The sequence below is a fragment of the Rhamphochromis sp. 'chilingali' genome (assembly GCF_963969265.1).
Source record: "Rhamphochromis sp. 'chilingali' genome assembly, chromosome: 5".
Lineage (NCBI taxonomy): Eukaryota > Metazoa > Chordata > Actinopteri > Cichliformes > Cichlidae > Rhamphochromis > Rhamphochromis sp. 'chilingali'.
The window spans coordinates 14181965-14198655 of NC_137932.1; the positions used below are offsets into that span (position 1 = coordinate 14181965).

Here is a 16691-nt window from a genome sequence, read left to right on the forward strand (position 1 = left end):
AGAAATTATTCATCTACAAGAAATTAACTGCTTACTTTTTATGTCCCATCATCACAGTGCAAAATTTATGCTTATGCCACAGGTGATCCACATGGAGCAGATGATGTGATTAGATTTTAGAGCATCTTTCTGCATAAATCTGCATGAGATAAAACTGATTTATTAAAAAATTCTCCCAATTTGTAATGAGAAATCTCTCCTGCGAGGATACACCGGTAATCTGTCACTGCACTGGTCACGCAGTCTGTTTTCATCCAATAAAGCAATTCCATCTGGGATACAGTTGACATTCTCCAGTGAGCTATTTCTTTACTTTTGTGTAACCTAAATCCGAATTCCCAAGGTAGTTTTCGGCACCATCTTTACACAGATCCTGATTTCAAATCTGCCCGTGTGGATTTGCGCAATCGTAAACATGCTTTACCAAGCATGTTTAGCTCCCAGTAATCAGCTAAGACAATAAAGCAATGAAAGTGCCTCTTGCTTTGTTCAACTGTTAGAAAAGGGCCGGGTAGTTACAGATAGCTTTAATGTCATGTGGTGGTTTATCATTTTTTGACTCACTTTCTCACATCAGCTAGTAATCTGCAAGATGAATATATCAGGATTAACTTTATATTACAAAGAGGGAATGTGTGTTGTATCTCAAATTCTTTTGAACCTTCTCTTTTTGTTTATTGGATCTAAGCAGAGCTTTTAAAAAAACCTTTTAGATGATATATTATAACACAAGGATTATCCTTTTCCAAATATACAGAGACTTTTCAGCAACACCTAGGAAGAAGTTATGGGTAACCAAATATAGCAGAAACCCACAGAGGAGCCATCATGTGCAAATGTCTAATGCCATGTGGGCCTGCATGGCAAGCAGACTGGTTTATTCAACTTCTGTCACACTGTGAGATAAAACAGAGAAGTGTGAATGAGGCTTGAATTTCACTGATGATGTAACAACAACTTGTGACAGTTGCCGACATTCTTCAAAGGCTGTGGCGTTTGAAATTTTATTGATTGCCATTAATATTCCTCAAACAAATGCAAAAGAAACAGCCTGGACTTTTGAGAAAGGACAGGGCAGATTTGTTTGTGGTCTTATGCTGTTGTAACTCATCAGCCTATGTGTTGGATATATTCTTCGTTGTGCTTTTTGGCTAATTTCAGTTATGAGACTGGTGATCTTTAGTTACCAAACCCATTTTCTTTAGCTCCAAATCAGGTTGGCTGTTCAGCTTTATCATCAACAATGTTTTTTTTGTTTTGTTTTGTGGTGAATATCTCAGAAGGTCCGTTTCAGAAATCCTGCCCTTACTGATGTGTCATAGTTCCTGGCCTCCATCTCCAGTATTTTATCTTACATACTGCCTTGCCCCATGCCCTATGCTGCTTTACAACTGCATCGTGCAGTAATCACATGATTAAGCATGTGTAGAGGTGTTCTTATTCATCTTCTTGAAGTGCCCAATGAGTTTGTCATGTGCAACCCTCATCTTTTTCATTTTCGTTGTAAAGTCATTACATTTGGCCTGGTTTTGTGGCAGGGTGGTGTTGAGAGGGCCATCAGTAATGAAAAATTATATAGTGCAAACTGCAAGTCAGCATTTTGATTTCTACACCTTCTGCAGTAGAGGCATTAGCAGGATTTTTTTTAAATGGGGTGGACCAGGAGTGGCAAGAACACAGCATGGGAACACAGTGAGGGGGGCTACAACACATGAATGAGACCAGAAATGTAAGGTTTATGTCACAGCTGCCTGAAATGTTTCTGTAATATTTAATCCACCGGTATGTGGAAGCGCTTTAGCTGGAATTATATTTATTGTTTTACAAAAAAGCAAAAACATGATCTTAAAGCATTTGATTATTTTTCAATTAAGATGCCATATTACAGCTATTTACTTCCATTTCTGAACAGAGAAATTAGTTTTAGTGTTTTTTGTTTTTTTGTTTTGTTTTTTTACAGAGAGAAGCTTTTAGTGGTTAAATATTTGATTAATTTCTGATTTCTCAGAGAAGTCTAATGTGATGGTTTAAATTCAGGTATAAAAAACATGAATTCAATTTGTTATTTAACTAATAACTAATGTTAAACTTGATTATCCAGCATACAGTGGAGTAAAAGGAAAAGGTAGTATAAGATGGAAACAGTAAAATAAAACACAAATACATTAAAGCTCAGCAAAGCATTAATTTGGGTTAGCCGCTATTAGCCTCAGCTAACAGATTAGCTTCGCTTAGCTGTTTTTAGCTTGCATTAGTGAATCTTTCTTTAAATAGAACAACATTGTTGAACTTGGACACTTGCCGAATAAACTCTCTTATGATGTGAGCATGTAATCAAATGATCAAAATTAAATCAGAGGAAAACTGTGATTTTATTTTTTTTTAGGACATTTTATATTAGGTATAATGTTAGCTTAAAACTAGCTCCTGTTATTATTTAGCTGGCTAGTTTTTATCTGACCAGACACACTACTCAATTTCTATTTATTCAATTCAATTCAATTTTTAAATTAAATTCAGTTTTATTTATATAGTTCCAAATCACACCAACAGTTAGTTGCTTTAATTGTCTTTGTACTGTAATGTAAAGACCCATAGAAGGAAAACAGAAAAAAACCCAAAACCAAACAACAACAATCAGATAATCCCTATGAGCAAGCATTTTGGAGACAGTGGGAAAGAAAAAACTGCCTTTTAGCAGGAAGAAACCTTTAGCAGAACCAGGCTCAGGGAGGGCTGCCGTCTGTTGCGACCAGGTGAGGGGAAGAAGACAGGACATAGTTATGAGTATATATTTTTCCCGTTAAAGAAACAAAAATAAATAAATAAAAAAGCTCTTCTCATTTAAAACTTCTAGAGCGTGCAAAAAAATGTGTAAAACCAAGTGTTTCAGGCAGTCTGTAGCCTGAGCTTTTGGCATGTAAAGAAAATCATAGTAGGTCCACTTTAAATCAAAGGATCACATGAAACAAATGTGGATTTTTTTTTTTCTTACACTCATCCAAAGTCAGATTATGTGTTTAAAGCAATGTCTGCTGCTAGATTTTTGCAGCAGGAGGAAAGTAAATGAAGGCCACTCAGTCACTGATGGGCTGGAGACAGAAACAGAGCCACTTTGTCTTCAATAATCTCAGCGCAATATCCCTCGCATCTCATCTCCCGAGAGCATCATTTCCCTTTATGGCTCACACTCCTAAATGGCTGAATTATGCCACCAAAGATCAATGCAAAATTTCACCACTCCCTAGCGTCTCAAGACAAGTTGGCTTTCCAGCCCTTAATCTTAAAATTATAGGCCTTTGGAGCCTGTCTGGCATATAAGACCTATGAGCACAGCATTAGAAGTAAATCTCTCTTTGCCCACTAGATGTATAAGGATGTTATGATTTAGGAATATAAAATGACATAAATCTTGACTTGGTCTACATAGAATTTAAGCCACGTTTATCTTAGGCCAATCAGACAACAGCAATATTTCCATTCACCTACAGGTAACCATGAAGGGAAATTCTCAGATCACACTGAACCTCTGCCGCCATCTGCTGGTTAAACAAAAAACCCCATCCACTCCTCAGAAGAATATATTTCTTTAATACATTTCTCAATTCACCAGTCACATTACAGCCGACATGATTACTTTTTATATTATCAAAATCACTGAAAAAAAAAAAAAAATGCAGTATCATAAATATATGACAGTCTCATATATATATTTTTTGTACATATTCATTTCAAAGGTCCCTTAGTTTAAAAATAAGTGTACAACCCACCTAAAAATCTGATAGAAATCTGCTAAATTCAGCGCTGTTTTTTTTCCTGTAAGAAGTATTTGAAACAGAATGGCTTCTGTCTTTAAAGGGAAGCAACTATAAAGTAATGATTGCCTTGATCTCATTTTATTGCTAGAAAGATATCCTGATTCATCAAACAACCATTGAAGATCTTAACATATGTTCAATTAAATAAGATTTAAAAAGGCCCTATTAGCAAAAGCAGAAGCATAGCACACGGACATTTTACACACAAAAAAAAAAAAAAAAACAACAAAAAAAAAACAAACTGATTATTTCAAAGGTACAAATGTGAAAATGTGGAGTGTGGCTTACACGCTGACGGTGTGAATCTGAATTACAGTCAAAGACAAACAGTTCAGGTCAGGAAACAAGTGAAAAGATCAACAGGAAGACTTTAAAAGCATCTTGTGCTTATTCTGCTCCTCATAGGGGAGCACATGTTTTTAAACACCTCCCTCCCTGATTTGTTCACCATCTCCCCTCTATTTACACGTCAATCCATCCCATTAATGTTCGTCTTTATATCGGTCTCACTGCCAGTCTTCATCGTCGTCATCCTCCCCCTCTGATGAGTCCTCTTGGCTGCTGGCCTCAGCCTGCTCTGACGCTCCATTCCCATTACCTCCCCGCTGGGTCTCTGCAGCAGACACAGCTGCCGCCGCTGCTGCTGCTGCCACCGCCTTCCTGGCTTGAGCTTGAGCTGCTGCCTGCTCCTCCTCCTCCTTCTGACGCAGCGCTGCAGCCTTCTTCTCCTGCTCGGCATGACTCTTCATGTGAGCGCTTCGACTCTTCACTTTATAAAACACTCTGTAAGGGAGGAAAAGGGTGCAGCGTTATGCTTGATAGCAACTGTTTGGAATAAAGCGGCGCTATTGAAAAAATAAATAAATAAATAAATATATCACGGAATTCACGGAAACTTCTAAACACACTGTGCCCCACAGAGATCAGCACACTGAGATGAACCAAAAATCACCAGCATTATTTGGACTCTTATAATGAATGAGCAAACATTCATAACACAATGCTAACAGGTCAGGAATTAACGCCAATCTCTGTGATGGCTTTTGTCGTACCTGTTGCATTTCTTGCAAGGAAAAATCTGCTCAGGTTCCTGCGAGGGCTTCAGTGGCACCCGGGGCTTCTTTGCAGCAGGCTCGGCCCGAGATCTGGGAAGTGCTGGAGACTGATGAGCCTCTTTATGAACAGTATCTGGCTCTTTGAGCACCAGCACTGTTCCTGCCTGAAGAGGCAGAAACAGAAGGTTGCGTTTTAGCACAGTTGAGACCAATGGTTCATAAAATTTAGATTTTTTCAAATAAATAAATATATTGTTTTTTCCTTATTTTAAATATATTAACTGATAAGGATGTGTATCAAAGAACTATGAAATGAAACTTACATAGTCATGAACCTGTAGTGACTGAGCGACCCTCGCCTGCTGTTTTCTCTCATTGATTTGCTCTAAAGACATATTCTTCTTGTCATCCTCATCCGCTTCACCTTGAGTCATCTTCGGCTGCTGTGAACTCTGTAAGGAATCCCACCAGGGAAATTAGGCAGACTATGACCCAGAATCTTAAACATTACTTCAAGACAATAAGATCCTTGTTTCTTCATTAAAGGGGACCCGTTATTTATTTTTTTACCCTAGTCTTTCTTCTTAATTGTCCCCCCCCAAAAAAAACCCAAACAAACAAAAACAGAGGTTTTCCTTAATAAAGTCGCAGCTGTTGAGAGTTTTGCAGCCTCCACTCCCTGGTACACTTGACTCAGCTTTCTCAAGATTTCCTCAAAATGCTTTCTTAGTTGCCAGACCCCCCCCCCCCCCCCCCCTTCCTAAAAAAAAAAAAGAAAGCACATTAACAGTGGATACACAAAATGTATTACTCTATTCAAGGAACCCAGATGAGGGGCAGCCAATCAGAAGTAAAGTGGGTATCTTGTTTCAAACTAACAGGCTCTATATACGGGGAAGGATAGGATTAGATTAAAAATTGGATCTAGACATCTTTATATAGAGTAATAATCATATACAAATATGATTATTACTCTACATTTTTAGACCAGCTAATGTGCAACCCTTCTTTTCTCACAACCACCAACTCATCGTTCTTGATTCCAGTGGTCTTAACATTTTGCGTGGCCAGAGCACATCCTTATTTTGGTACTTTTGTAAATAACTGCTGTCAACCAGAGAATAGGTCCAGGGGTTGCTTTATTTAGGGTCACACAAATACATGTATCAGAAATGCTGAAGAAAGCCACTGGCTGAAGGGTGTCTGTTTCTTTTTGCTGCCGTGTATTTAAAATAACATAGCAGCAAAAAGACGTGGCACAAAGCATATTTCTCCATGTGCAGACATCTGTATTCACACACAATGAAACCCCTTCTTAAAAACACTCAAGTTCCATTTGATTAGTTGAAAAATGTTGACATATACGGTCATGGTAAACAGTACACCAATCAATTCAAAGGTTTTATGTACAAGCACATAATCTAAAGCACACCTGGTGTACTTAATGCTAGGTAAATACAACCTCAGGTGAGCAACAATACAACATATTACAAAGTGTTATTATTTATTTAACAACAATTTTGCCAAAAATTAAGAAGCAGTGTTTGAAAAGCTGAGTGCATCCCATAATTCAAGAGCTTATTTAACCACCTTTAGAAGCACTAATGTGAAGTAACTGTTTTCTGTGACTTAATCAGTCTCTCACATCATTGTGGAGGAATTTTGTCCCACCCTTCTTTACAGTGTTGCTTCAGTTCACTAAAGTTTGCAGGCATTTGTTTATGCACAGCTCTCCAAGCTCCTGCAAAAACATTTCAGTCAGGTTGACGTCGGGTTTTTAATTGGACAATTATAACACCCAGAAATGATGTTGCAGATTTACTGCTGGGTTTGGGGTCGTTCTCCTGTTTTATAACTCTAAGCTTAAGCTGTTGGACAAGTGGCCTCACATGGTTGACTTTGACTGCAAAACCAAGCCCAAATCCTCACTCCTCCACCAACGTGCCTGACAGTTGGTATCAGGCGCTTGTGCTCTAATGTGTGTTTGTATGAGAGGAGTTTCAGCAGATGTGGCGCTATTAATTATGGCCATGAAGCTGTTGAAGAGGCCTTGGTTTCAAGCCACACTGAAGTCATTTATTGCACGTCTTCCTCCTGCTCTCTTACCCAGCTTTCCCGATTCCTCTCCACTGCCCTATCCCAATAAAGGTTAACAAAATCAATCAAATGCATTTGATTAGCAGCACCTGGCTGCCACGTAGCCTCTTGAGGCTGTAATTTTTCACACAGTGCTTCTGCATTTTGGTTTAACTTTTGTTTGATAAACAACAAATTAAAGGACCAGATTACTTCACCTTAGAATTCAGGATGTGCTTTTTATTACCATGACTGCATATTGACTCTTTAAAATAAAGGTCAGATTTAACCGCGCTTACCTTGACGTCCACGACTGCCTCTGCGTGTTTTTCCACAGGTGAATCAGGAGGGCCGAACATTAAAATCCCATTGCGACCAACTTTCACCTGCTTCTTGTATGTGTAGTAGAACTCCACACACTGAGCCACGGTCTTAGTCCGCACCTTTAAAACAGTCAGAGAAGCGTGCACATGTAAAGCTTTATTGAATAATAAGAATACGTAAGATAATCCTTGAGAAGTCACTCTGTCTCAGCTTATTTTACCGCTTTTTTTTTTAAAGCCCACATTTCCTATAAAAATAGTCATTTCCTGTCGCAAAGAGGATGTGAATTTTTCAGTCTGAATGACTTTTTGAACCTTTTTAAAGATGCAGCTCGTCTTTGTGTTGAGAGGTGAGCGTCCTCTTCCTGTTTACTCATTTTCCATTACATCTAAATCTGGCATCATGCAGCAAAGACCGAACGTCTTAACTATTATTGTCTTGTTTGATTAAAGCAATTACGTGAATGCCTCGAGGAGTGCACAAAGGATTTATTGACGCTACACAGAGTGCATTTAATCGTATGCAACTGTTTGTTTGGTTGCTTTCTTCCCCCCCACTGATTCACAGTTGTTCTTGCTGCAGGGTCAAATTAACGAACATACCAGTTTCTGCACCAGAAAGAAGTCCTTCCTGTAGGCAGAGATCCCCTTATTGAAAAACCGCTTCTCCTCTGCTGTCCAGCTGTCAGAGCCTGAGGGGAAAACAAATGCAGTAAAAATAGGCGAGTGAGCAAGAGCATAAATTGCAGAGAAAGGCAAAGAGAAAGCACGTGACAGCTGATTGAAGCAATTAGCATAAAAAGCTTCTTTTTGTTGTTGTTGTTACCTGAGTAGTGATAACCTATCAATTGATGGCCTTTGGGGAAAATTGGATCCTGATGCATCAAACGTCCCAGTGTTTCCTTAAAAGTTGGCATCACCGTGAGCAAAGGCATGTCCCTCATTTGAAAGCTATGAAACACTTACAAGTAGTAGTGTAAATAATGTAATATCTGTACGTCACTTTACTCACAAGGAAATCTCCTCCACATTCATGAAAACAGTGCAAAGCCAGCTCCTGATTGGTTCCTCCTCCTCTCAAAACGCTCGAACATGCCATGTTCATCAAATCCTCCACTACAAAGAGAACGTGAGGAGTGTCGATGGTGACAAAAAGCTCAAAGTATGAATAAAAAGCGAGGTCGGTAGGTCACATGTTATGATGGACACTTACTGGTCTCTTTGTCACCATGTTTGAAGGCGGCGTCATCAATAGGAACCCAAACCAAGTCCGCTTTGTGCTGGGCGGACTGGGAAGAAGCTTCATCTTGCAAATCAGGAATTTCTGCCTGGTACTTTTGCCCAATGTTGATCCGTCTGAATGCCAACACAGAGGGCTGAGTTATGAAGCCGTCAGTTAGAAACAAACATCCAAACAACCTACTATTAAGTGCTACTCACGGTTCGAGGCTCACAGGTGTAGCCTCGGCGTTCAAGGTGAAGCTAGGCGGCGTAACGTCTGAACTCGCTGGAAGAGGCGAATGAAAAAGCTCTTGCTTGTTAAGTAATTTATTCAAACAAGTAACTCACATATATCACTGCAAAAGAACTGAAGCAAACGAGACTCACTGGAACGCAGAAGGCTCCGAGCTGCAGACTTGGGCGTAGGCGGGGGCGGCAGGATTTGGTTGGTTACAGCTATGTTAGTGAGGAAGGTGGAGAAGTAGAGTCCGGAGCCCTCCCGCACAGGAGACAGGATGGGTGGTGGCGTGTATGGGGGAAAGGTAAGAGGGTTGTCCATCAGGCGCACCGGAGAACGGAGGTTGCTCTGAAAGGAAGTGATGCTGGAGTAGACGGATGGTGCGATGAAGGTGGATGGTTTGGGGGGAGGGATGATGAGAGGTTCGGGACGTGGCCTGCGCTTCAGTTTAGCTTTTCCGTCCTCATCAAGTCCTGTATCGCTTTCCTCATCCTGGATGGAAGAAGCAGAGTTAACACAAACCTATATTTTTTATAACAATCATGAGCAGGTTTCACGCCTGACTGATCATATTCAAGGAATAAATTCTCCCTGCTATCCTCCACCTTCCTCCTGTATTAACCTTTATTGCTCCTGGATCAGACACAACCGGCCATAAAGCTGACTGAACGTTCTCACGTGGTTTATCGTGACGCAATCTAAGTTTCTCTGTGAGAAGGGAAAAGCCACACACAGACGACAACGCCTCATCAGCTGGGGTGTAAATGGATTTTACACAACAAGTCAGGTTAGAAAGGCGTTTTTAAAGTTCACCGATTTATTATTAAATCTCAGGTCCAGATCATTAACTGTATTAAAACATCCTTTTGGACTAAACCGTTTCTGATATTCAAATTATGCTAGTGTTTTGAGACTTATGTGATAAAGTTTTGTACCTCTATGTCCAACATTTGAGGACCTTGTTGGAAATTAAAGGAACAGTCCCACACAGAACAACTGAACATTTTCTCAGGCCTGTAGTGCCATTTCTCTGTTGGTGTCAAACGCCCAGCTTTGGAGGAATTGCCTGTGCATTCAGCTGGGACTTGCCTTAATTTTATGACTTTGCAAAAAATAAATAAAACTCAGCTGCAACTCCAGAAATCCCAGCGCCCAGTTTCTCCAGTAAACGGAGAAACAGAATCAGAGCTGGCACAAGCTAAAATCCCCTCTGAAGAAGTACTAGGACCACATTAAGGAAAAGTACATTGTTGTTCATTTCATTTTAAATTTGGAGATTAAAGTTGTAGTTTGAAGTCAAACAACTCCCACGGCTGCTATACTCTCTACAAAATGCCGGGTATAGATGAGTAATTGAAACGCCAACTTTAATCTCTGTATTTTGACTGTTTTCTCAAAATGAACAATGACATTTATGTTGTTGCACTAATACTCCTACCTAATACTATCATTAATGTTTACTTCTCACCCCACTGTCACAACCACATGCAACGACATGCATGCTAGCTTAATTTGCGATTCTAAACTGAATGTGTGAATGATCACCCATTTTTTTTTGTACAAGCCCTGTGACAGATTCATGACCTGTCTGGGTTATGTGGTTATGAAAATGTATGAATAAAGTCATTCTGAAAAAGACACTGAAGCTGAATTTTGCAAATGTATTTTTGGCACGTTTAGCCCTAAACGGGTCATGGTGTCGCTTTACAGTAAGAATAAGCAGACCTCTCTTCACCAAACCTACTCGACCAGATAAAAATATCTAAGCTCAATTCGGAGTTTGTCTTCTCCCTACATTGATTTTTTTGCATTACACACATAAAATAGATTTAATCATCTGGCCCAGTGATGAGTGTACTTCCTGAATCTGACTTCACTGTGAACCTACAGTCTGTAATGATGTTCATGTGGTTCAGGATTTTGGAATTAATGAGTCACATCATCTAATTCAGTCCATAAATTGTGGGTTGGTCCAAGTTTCAGTTGCACATCTCTGTTACTCCTCAGCAGATGTCTGAAAGACTCAAAGTCTCAATGTTTAACCACTGCGAGGTCTGAGCCGACCCATGAGAAGTTGAACTTTGAGGTTGTTTGTGTAACTAGGTGGGATGACATTGTCTTTGCTAACAATACTGCTCAAACTTGCATTTTAAAGGGGGGTATCAAGGTAGTTATGCAATGTGGTCTAAGCCTGAATAAACATCTACAAACACGACGGCTGTAAATGTTTCATCGTGGTATGCAAAAAAAGAAAAATGTCCCTTTAAAGTGACTGAAAGGAAAACAATTCAAATCTCTCGTCCTTAGGGAACTAACCTGAGCAAAACTCTCAGTCATGGTGCTTCTCAGCGATCGCCGGCGAGCCACAATGACAGAAGGTTTGCGATCGGATGGTGCAGCAGGCCGCTCGCCCTGACCGGGCCGCCCCTGAGCCCAGCCACCCTGAGGATCTGTTTGACCTCTGTGGACTGGCACAGATACTGGGATGACCAGGGGCACCATTGTGGCTTGCCTGCTTGAAGCACCGTCTTCCTGTTGAGGCACAATAAGGAAAGAGGCAGGAAGATTAGAAAAGGCAGAAGAGAGTTGAGGAAGTAGCAGGAAAATAAAGGAAAAGGGATTGAGATATAAAAAGAGGAAGAAGTCCAAGTGGTCACATGAGCTTTTTTTGCATTCGGCTCCAATTTAAAAAAAAAAAAAGAAAGAAAAAAAAAAAAAGAAAGAAAGAATCAGAATTACTGTTTCTGAACAGAAATATCTATTCTTTCGTTGTTTTTTGTAACATTTGAATCACTAAAAAGTCCCCAAGATACAACAGACATACATTTCTTACATTCACCAGCCACTTTATTAGGTACAGCTGCTTTAACTGCTCATCAGTACAAATATCCAATCAGTTAATCACATGGCAGCAACCCGGTGCAAATAGACACAGTTAAGATGATCCGCTGAAGTGCAAATCAACCACTTGGAAGAAATGCGATTTAAGTGACTTTAAATGTGGCATTGTTGGTGCCAGATGAGCTTGTCTGAGTATTTCAGAAACTGCTGATCTACTGGGATTTTCCCACACAAGCATCTCTAGGGTTTACAGAGAATGATCAGAAAAAGAGAAAATATCCTGCGAGCAGCAGTTCTCTGGGAAAATTGCCTCGTTGATGCCAAAGATCAGGGGAGAATGCCCAGACTACTTTGAGCTGTTAAATAGGCAACAGTATCTTCAATAATAACAATCAAGGTACGCAGAAGAGCATCTCTTAACTCACAACATGAGCTACAGCAGCAGAAGACCACACTGGGTGCCACTCCTGGCAGCTAAGACAGGAAACGGAGGCAACAACTCAAACAGGCTCAACAGTTGCACAACAGATGAAAAATGTTACCCGGTCTGTTGAGTCTCAGTTTCTGCACCGACATCCAGGTGGTAGGTCAGAATTTAGTGTAAACAACAGGATAGCGCACCATCCTCTCAAACTGTTCTTGAACATCCCAGTGAGCTCAGTGGCCTTCGCAGCCACCAGATCTCAATCTGGCTGAGCACTTTTGGGATGTGGCAGAACTGGAGATTCATGCAATGGACGTGCAGCTGATAAATCTGCAGTGTTATGTCATGACATCAATATGCATCAAAATCTCTGAGGAATGTTTCCAGCACCTTGCTTTAGTTATGCATACACTAGCAGATCTAGTTGTACCTAATAAAGTGTCCAGTGAACATAGAAAGCACAAAAAAAATGCAAATAAAGTTCAAAAATATATTATTCGAATAAAAAGTAGCAATGACAACAAAAACATGATACTATCACGTCAATCTGGACAAATTTCTCTGAGACAACTCATTTAATCAATGCCACAGAGGATTAAAGAATAGAGGGGAACATGTACCCAATAAAGTGGCAGATGAGTTTACTTTTAAGATTTAAAAGCACCTAAATGATAAAGTAGTAACTTATTATTTTCCTCAAAATTAATTCCTCAACCAATAAACCACATATCAGCTTGAAACGCCATAATTAAGAGATCAATTAAAAATGAAAATTTAAAATAAACACCACAGAGCAGAAAAATTAAAGTCTCTTTCAAAACATGTGCATTCCACCTGTAAAATAAAAATAGAAATATATAAAATTTCATCATAGGGCTTTACAAGCACATACTTTGGCAGGCTTTCGGAGACGTCCACATGCCTGCCTGGTATTTCTGCTCATTCTAACTCAAAGAAAAACTAGCAAAATGAGTAATCCTGGCTTCTAGTGGTGGGGGTTAAAGCATGAATCAGTTTTGTGATTTATAATTAGTAAAAGTTAAGAACAAAAGTAAAGACACTCGTCTCGTCTCCTGACCTAGAAAACAAAGTGCAGTTTAACTAACCACAACGAAACAGCTCTGGGTTGTGAATCGCCACCTTAAACCTGTTTGGCGTGTAGTGGGGAGAAAAGGAGTGTAGCTATACAGGTTGACAGTGCTGCCCCTCCCTAGCTCTGCTGAATGACTGGGAAAAGGCCTGAGGAATGTGGAGGTGTGCAGACATGCAGCTGCTCCAACGTGCGCGCGGTGCAAGAAAGCCTTCGATAAGCTTCGTAACCCCCTGAGGGAAGAGGACTACCTGTCCGTTTGCTTGCGTTAAAATGGACTCAGACTGAGTTTTACTCATTTCTGCGACTTGTGTTTATGTAAAAAAAACAACAACAAAATAAAAACTGCTAAAGAAACCTTAAAGAAGCAGGCCCCAGTGGGTGTGCCACGATTAAAGTAAATATTATATATCCTGAATAAAACGACAGAGCGTATCATCTTTCATACAGCAGTAAAATGAGGAGAGCAGATCAAAAAGGCGAATCTTCAGTGAACGGCAGACATTCAGGTTTCACCAGATACGTTGTCTGCAGTATCGATGTGCAACTTGTTAAAACAGCCCGCAATGGCTGAGGCTCAACAGCTGCACGAGTCGAGTAAACAAGCCCAAGAAAAGGATTTTGTAAACCATAGGGAAGTTCTGCATAGAAACAGAGTCCTTCCTCTTTGTACAGCTGCTTGCCAACTTTGCCAGATGAGAAAATCTGCTCTCACTTGCACAAATGAGCTGCCTGCCCCGTTCCCTCTCAAGCAACCTGAGCCTAAGAGTATTTTATTTCTTTTTTTTTTTTAATCATATTACTCTCATAAATGATTGATATATTCCCTACAGCAGCAGTGTAATGAGCCATTTCTCTTTTACCTTTACAATTTTTGCAGGCAGGGACTCCATCTCTGACGCCTTCTGTGCCAGGGTTTCCAAGTTGATCTCCTTGGATGCTCTCCTTCTCCTACGGATGACCCCTCCTGTTGTCACTTGGCTTTCCCCTGCTTTCGCAACCTGCGCACCCGCTACTCCGTTTTGGGGCGGTGGAGGCTCTTTGGCTTGAGACCAAATGTTTGTGGAAGGGGGATCCAGTGGCGACTGCCCCTCCCTGGAAAGGCGACGCGAGCGCCGAGGAGCAGCCGCGTTTGCGGGCTCTGTGGGATTTGCGCCGGCCTTTTCGGGGCATTGATCAGGAACGGCTGACGCGTCACAGCTTTGAGCCTCTGCTTCCTGCTGCGGCTCCGTCGACTGAACATCTTCTTTGGACCCAGTTTCAGATGGAGGCGGCTCGGCAGGCTGATAAGCGACGAAGTTTTGGGTCTGCTGCTGTTTTGGTTGCACCTGTGGCTGTGTCGTGTCTTGCTGTGACACATTTTGCTGCTGTAGCTGCTGCTGTTGTTGCATTTGCTGGATTTGTTGCTGTCTCTCCTGGAGCTGCTGCTGATACTGTTGCTGCATTTGTTGCTGCAGCTGTTGGATTTGATGTTGCTGGATTTGGTGCTGCTGTTGCTGCAAATGTTGCTGTTGTTGCTGCTGCTGCTGCTGCTGCAACTGAATCTGATGCTGTTGATGCAACTGTTGTTGCTGCTGCTGCTGTTGTTGTTGGTGATGATGGTGATGATGAATTTGTTGCTGTTGTTGTTGCTGCTGCTGCTGCTGCATCTGGTGTAGAAGCTGCTGCTGAGTTTTGGGCTGCTCACTGTAGGGCAGGTTCGGAATTGCCTTGTTTGCTGGAAAAACCGAGTAATAGCCAGATGAGAACTGTTGCTTGCTGGGTCTAAATGTTGCCTGGAAGGGCTGCAGCATGGACCCCTGCAAACCATGAGGTGGCACATGTGACTGGCCTTGGAGCTCCACGCCTTTGTGGCCATGTTGATAGGCTTGCAGCTGAGCCTGGTGCATTGCCGCCGCTGCAGCATGCTGTTCCCACTCGATCCCCCTGCCTTGAGCCGGAGCCTGTGTGGCATCTCTATAAACCTCCACAGGTCCGGACAGCTGATTTTCCCCTCCCATCGGCAGAGCTACACCTTCGTGGACTCCCTTGTGGAACGTCATCTGATTCCTGACATTCACTCCGCTCATGTAGGGGCCAAAATTCTGTCCCCAGGTCGACACAGGAACTTCCTGGGACCAGCCAGGGGCCTGTAAGGAGTCCTGGTGCATCCATTTTACTGGAGCACCCTGTTGATAGTGCGGTAAACTCTGGGGCCCTTTCTCTTGATTATAAACACCAGAGCTGCTGGCAGAGTCACTGTGGCTTGACTCTAAAGCTGGCGGTCCCATACCATAATAAACCTCCCCTGGGTGCTGCACAGCCTCTTTCATGGCTGCAGCACGGTGCTTACCACTCTTGTCAGTATTTACTTGAGCAGGAAGACTCATAGTAATAGAGCTTTCAGTCCCGATCTGTGAGCGTGCAAAAGCAAGTTGGTGCCTCTGTAGTGCGCTTTCACTGCTTGTGGTGAAGAAATTCTTTAACTGTGTATACAGAGGTATCTGGGAGGAAATATAAATCCCAAAGGAAAGCACAGGGTGGAGAACACGCAGTCCTCCTTCAAGAATCAAATCTGAGGCTCGCTGTCCATCCTCTTTAGGGGGTGCAAGACCTTACGATAGAAAGAAGAAGTCAGACACTTTTGTTTTCTTAGAAGACACAGAGTTTTCACTCGACTCTCAGTCGTCTTTGGCAATGAGGAAATTGAGGCCTACGCCAGCAGATAGCCCCGTTAGAGTAAAGTGAAAATATACAGGATTGCACGCAGATTGAGCAGAGAGAAAGAGTGCGCGCAGATAGGGCATTGCAAGTTTCGAAGGGACAGACAGACCTCAACACGGCGGCGCTTACAGTGTAGCTGCCATTTGGCACAACAAGAAATACAGGAAACGAAGGGGCTCGTGCAATCACCCGAGCGATAGCCAGTGATGTTTGTGTGAGAGGAGAAAAAAAGAGCAATAAGGAAGCGTCTGAGGAGCGAAGAGCTCTTAGGCAATCCAGCAGATTAAAAAGCATTACTTACACACCGTGTGATCACCTTATCAATGGTGCAAAGAGTCGCCCGTGTCCAACTCCACGGAGTTACTTTGGTTTCGATCAACTGCGCGCAGCTCCATGAAGGGATCGTGCGCAGCAAATGTCATAACTCTTGACAACTTTCCCTCGAGTTTCACAGCGCGCAATATGGCGAGCAGGCGAGCGAGCAGCCCCGCGGAAATACGCTCCAAAGTCCGGCCAGGGCCCGGGGCAGGCTCAGTAACGCCGTAGTTACAATGTTGCACACTGTATCCGCAAAACCGTACACTTCCAGGAAAACATGTCCACAACTTTCCCCCCCTCCACCTCCTCCCCTCCTGCACGCAACGTAAGTAAACCCACACGCGAGACGCTGAACGTGCAGCGGCCCGCTCGGGCACTTCCTCAGATCAGTGTGCTTTCGCTGAGAGGAAAGCTCCGAGTGTTTAAAGCCGCCGTTTCGGTTTGTCCGAGGTGCGCGGAAAAAGAAAAAAAGGCTGCGAAACTGCGCAAAACACGCAGAAAGTTGTGCACCTCCAAACGCACCGCCTCACCCCAAAACAGCTCAAGTCACATCCTGTTATCCAATCCGATTGTTTGGCCACTCC

At 42.1% G+C, this 16691-nt stretch overlaps 1 protein-coding gene across 3 annotated transcripts; it reads right to left on the minus strand.

The window, feature by feature from the left end:
• Positions 1-3584: 3584 nt before the first annotated feature.
• mideasa (mitotic deacetylase associated SANT domain protein a) lies at positions 3585-16682 on the minus strand. Of its 3 annotated transcripts, none has more exons than XM_080882566.1 (13): positions 16106-16682; positions 13950-15679; positions 11048-11263; positions 8881-9223; positions 8713-8779; positions 8486-8628; positions 8285-8388; positions 8099-8174; positions 7876-7964; positions 7249-7392; positions 5197-5325; positions 4871-5037; positions 3585-4601 (listed from the first exon to the last, which is right to left on the minus strand). In XM_080882566.1, exons 2-13 carry the CDS (start codon positions 15453-15455, stop codon positions 4325-4327), a joined length of 3261 nt encoding a protein of 1086 aa, XP_080738692.1. In that variant the 5' UTR covers positions 15456-15679; positions 16106-16682; the 3' UTR covers positions 3585-4324. The 3 variants fall into 3 exon arrangements, with proteins under 3 accessions (XP_080738692.1, XP_080738691.1, XP_080738690.1); XM_080882565.1 differs by having other exon boundaries at positions 16095-16682; XM_080882564.1 differs by having other exon boundaries at positions 16091-16682.
• Between the last annotated feature and the right edge of the window lie 9 nt (positions 16683-16691).

What these genes read in the sequence shown, in the direction of transcription:
- mideasa (XM_080882566.1), bottom strand. Translation starts at nt 15,455, where the DNA reads ATGAGTCTTCCTGCTCAAGTAAATACTGACAAGAGTGGTAAGCACCGT. An exon ending in TCGGAGCCTTCTGCGTTCCA is followed by an intron (nt 8,780 to 8,880) that starts GTGAGTCTCGTT and finishes CGCCTCTTCCAG; the next exon opens with CGAGTTCAGACGTTACGCCG. An exon ending in CCTTGCAAGAAATGCAACAG is followed by an intron (nt 4,602 to 4,870) that starts GTACGACAAAAG and finishes CCTCCCTTACAG; the next exon opens with AGTGTTTTATAAAGTGAAGA.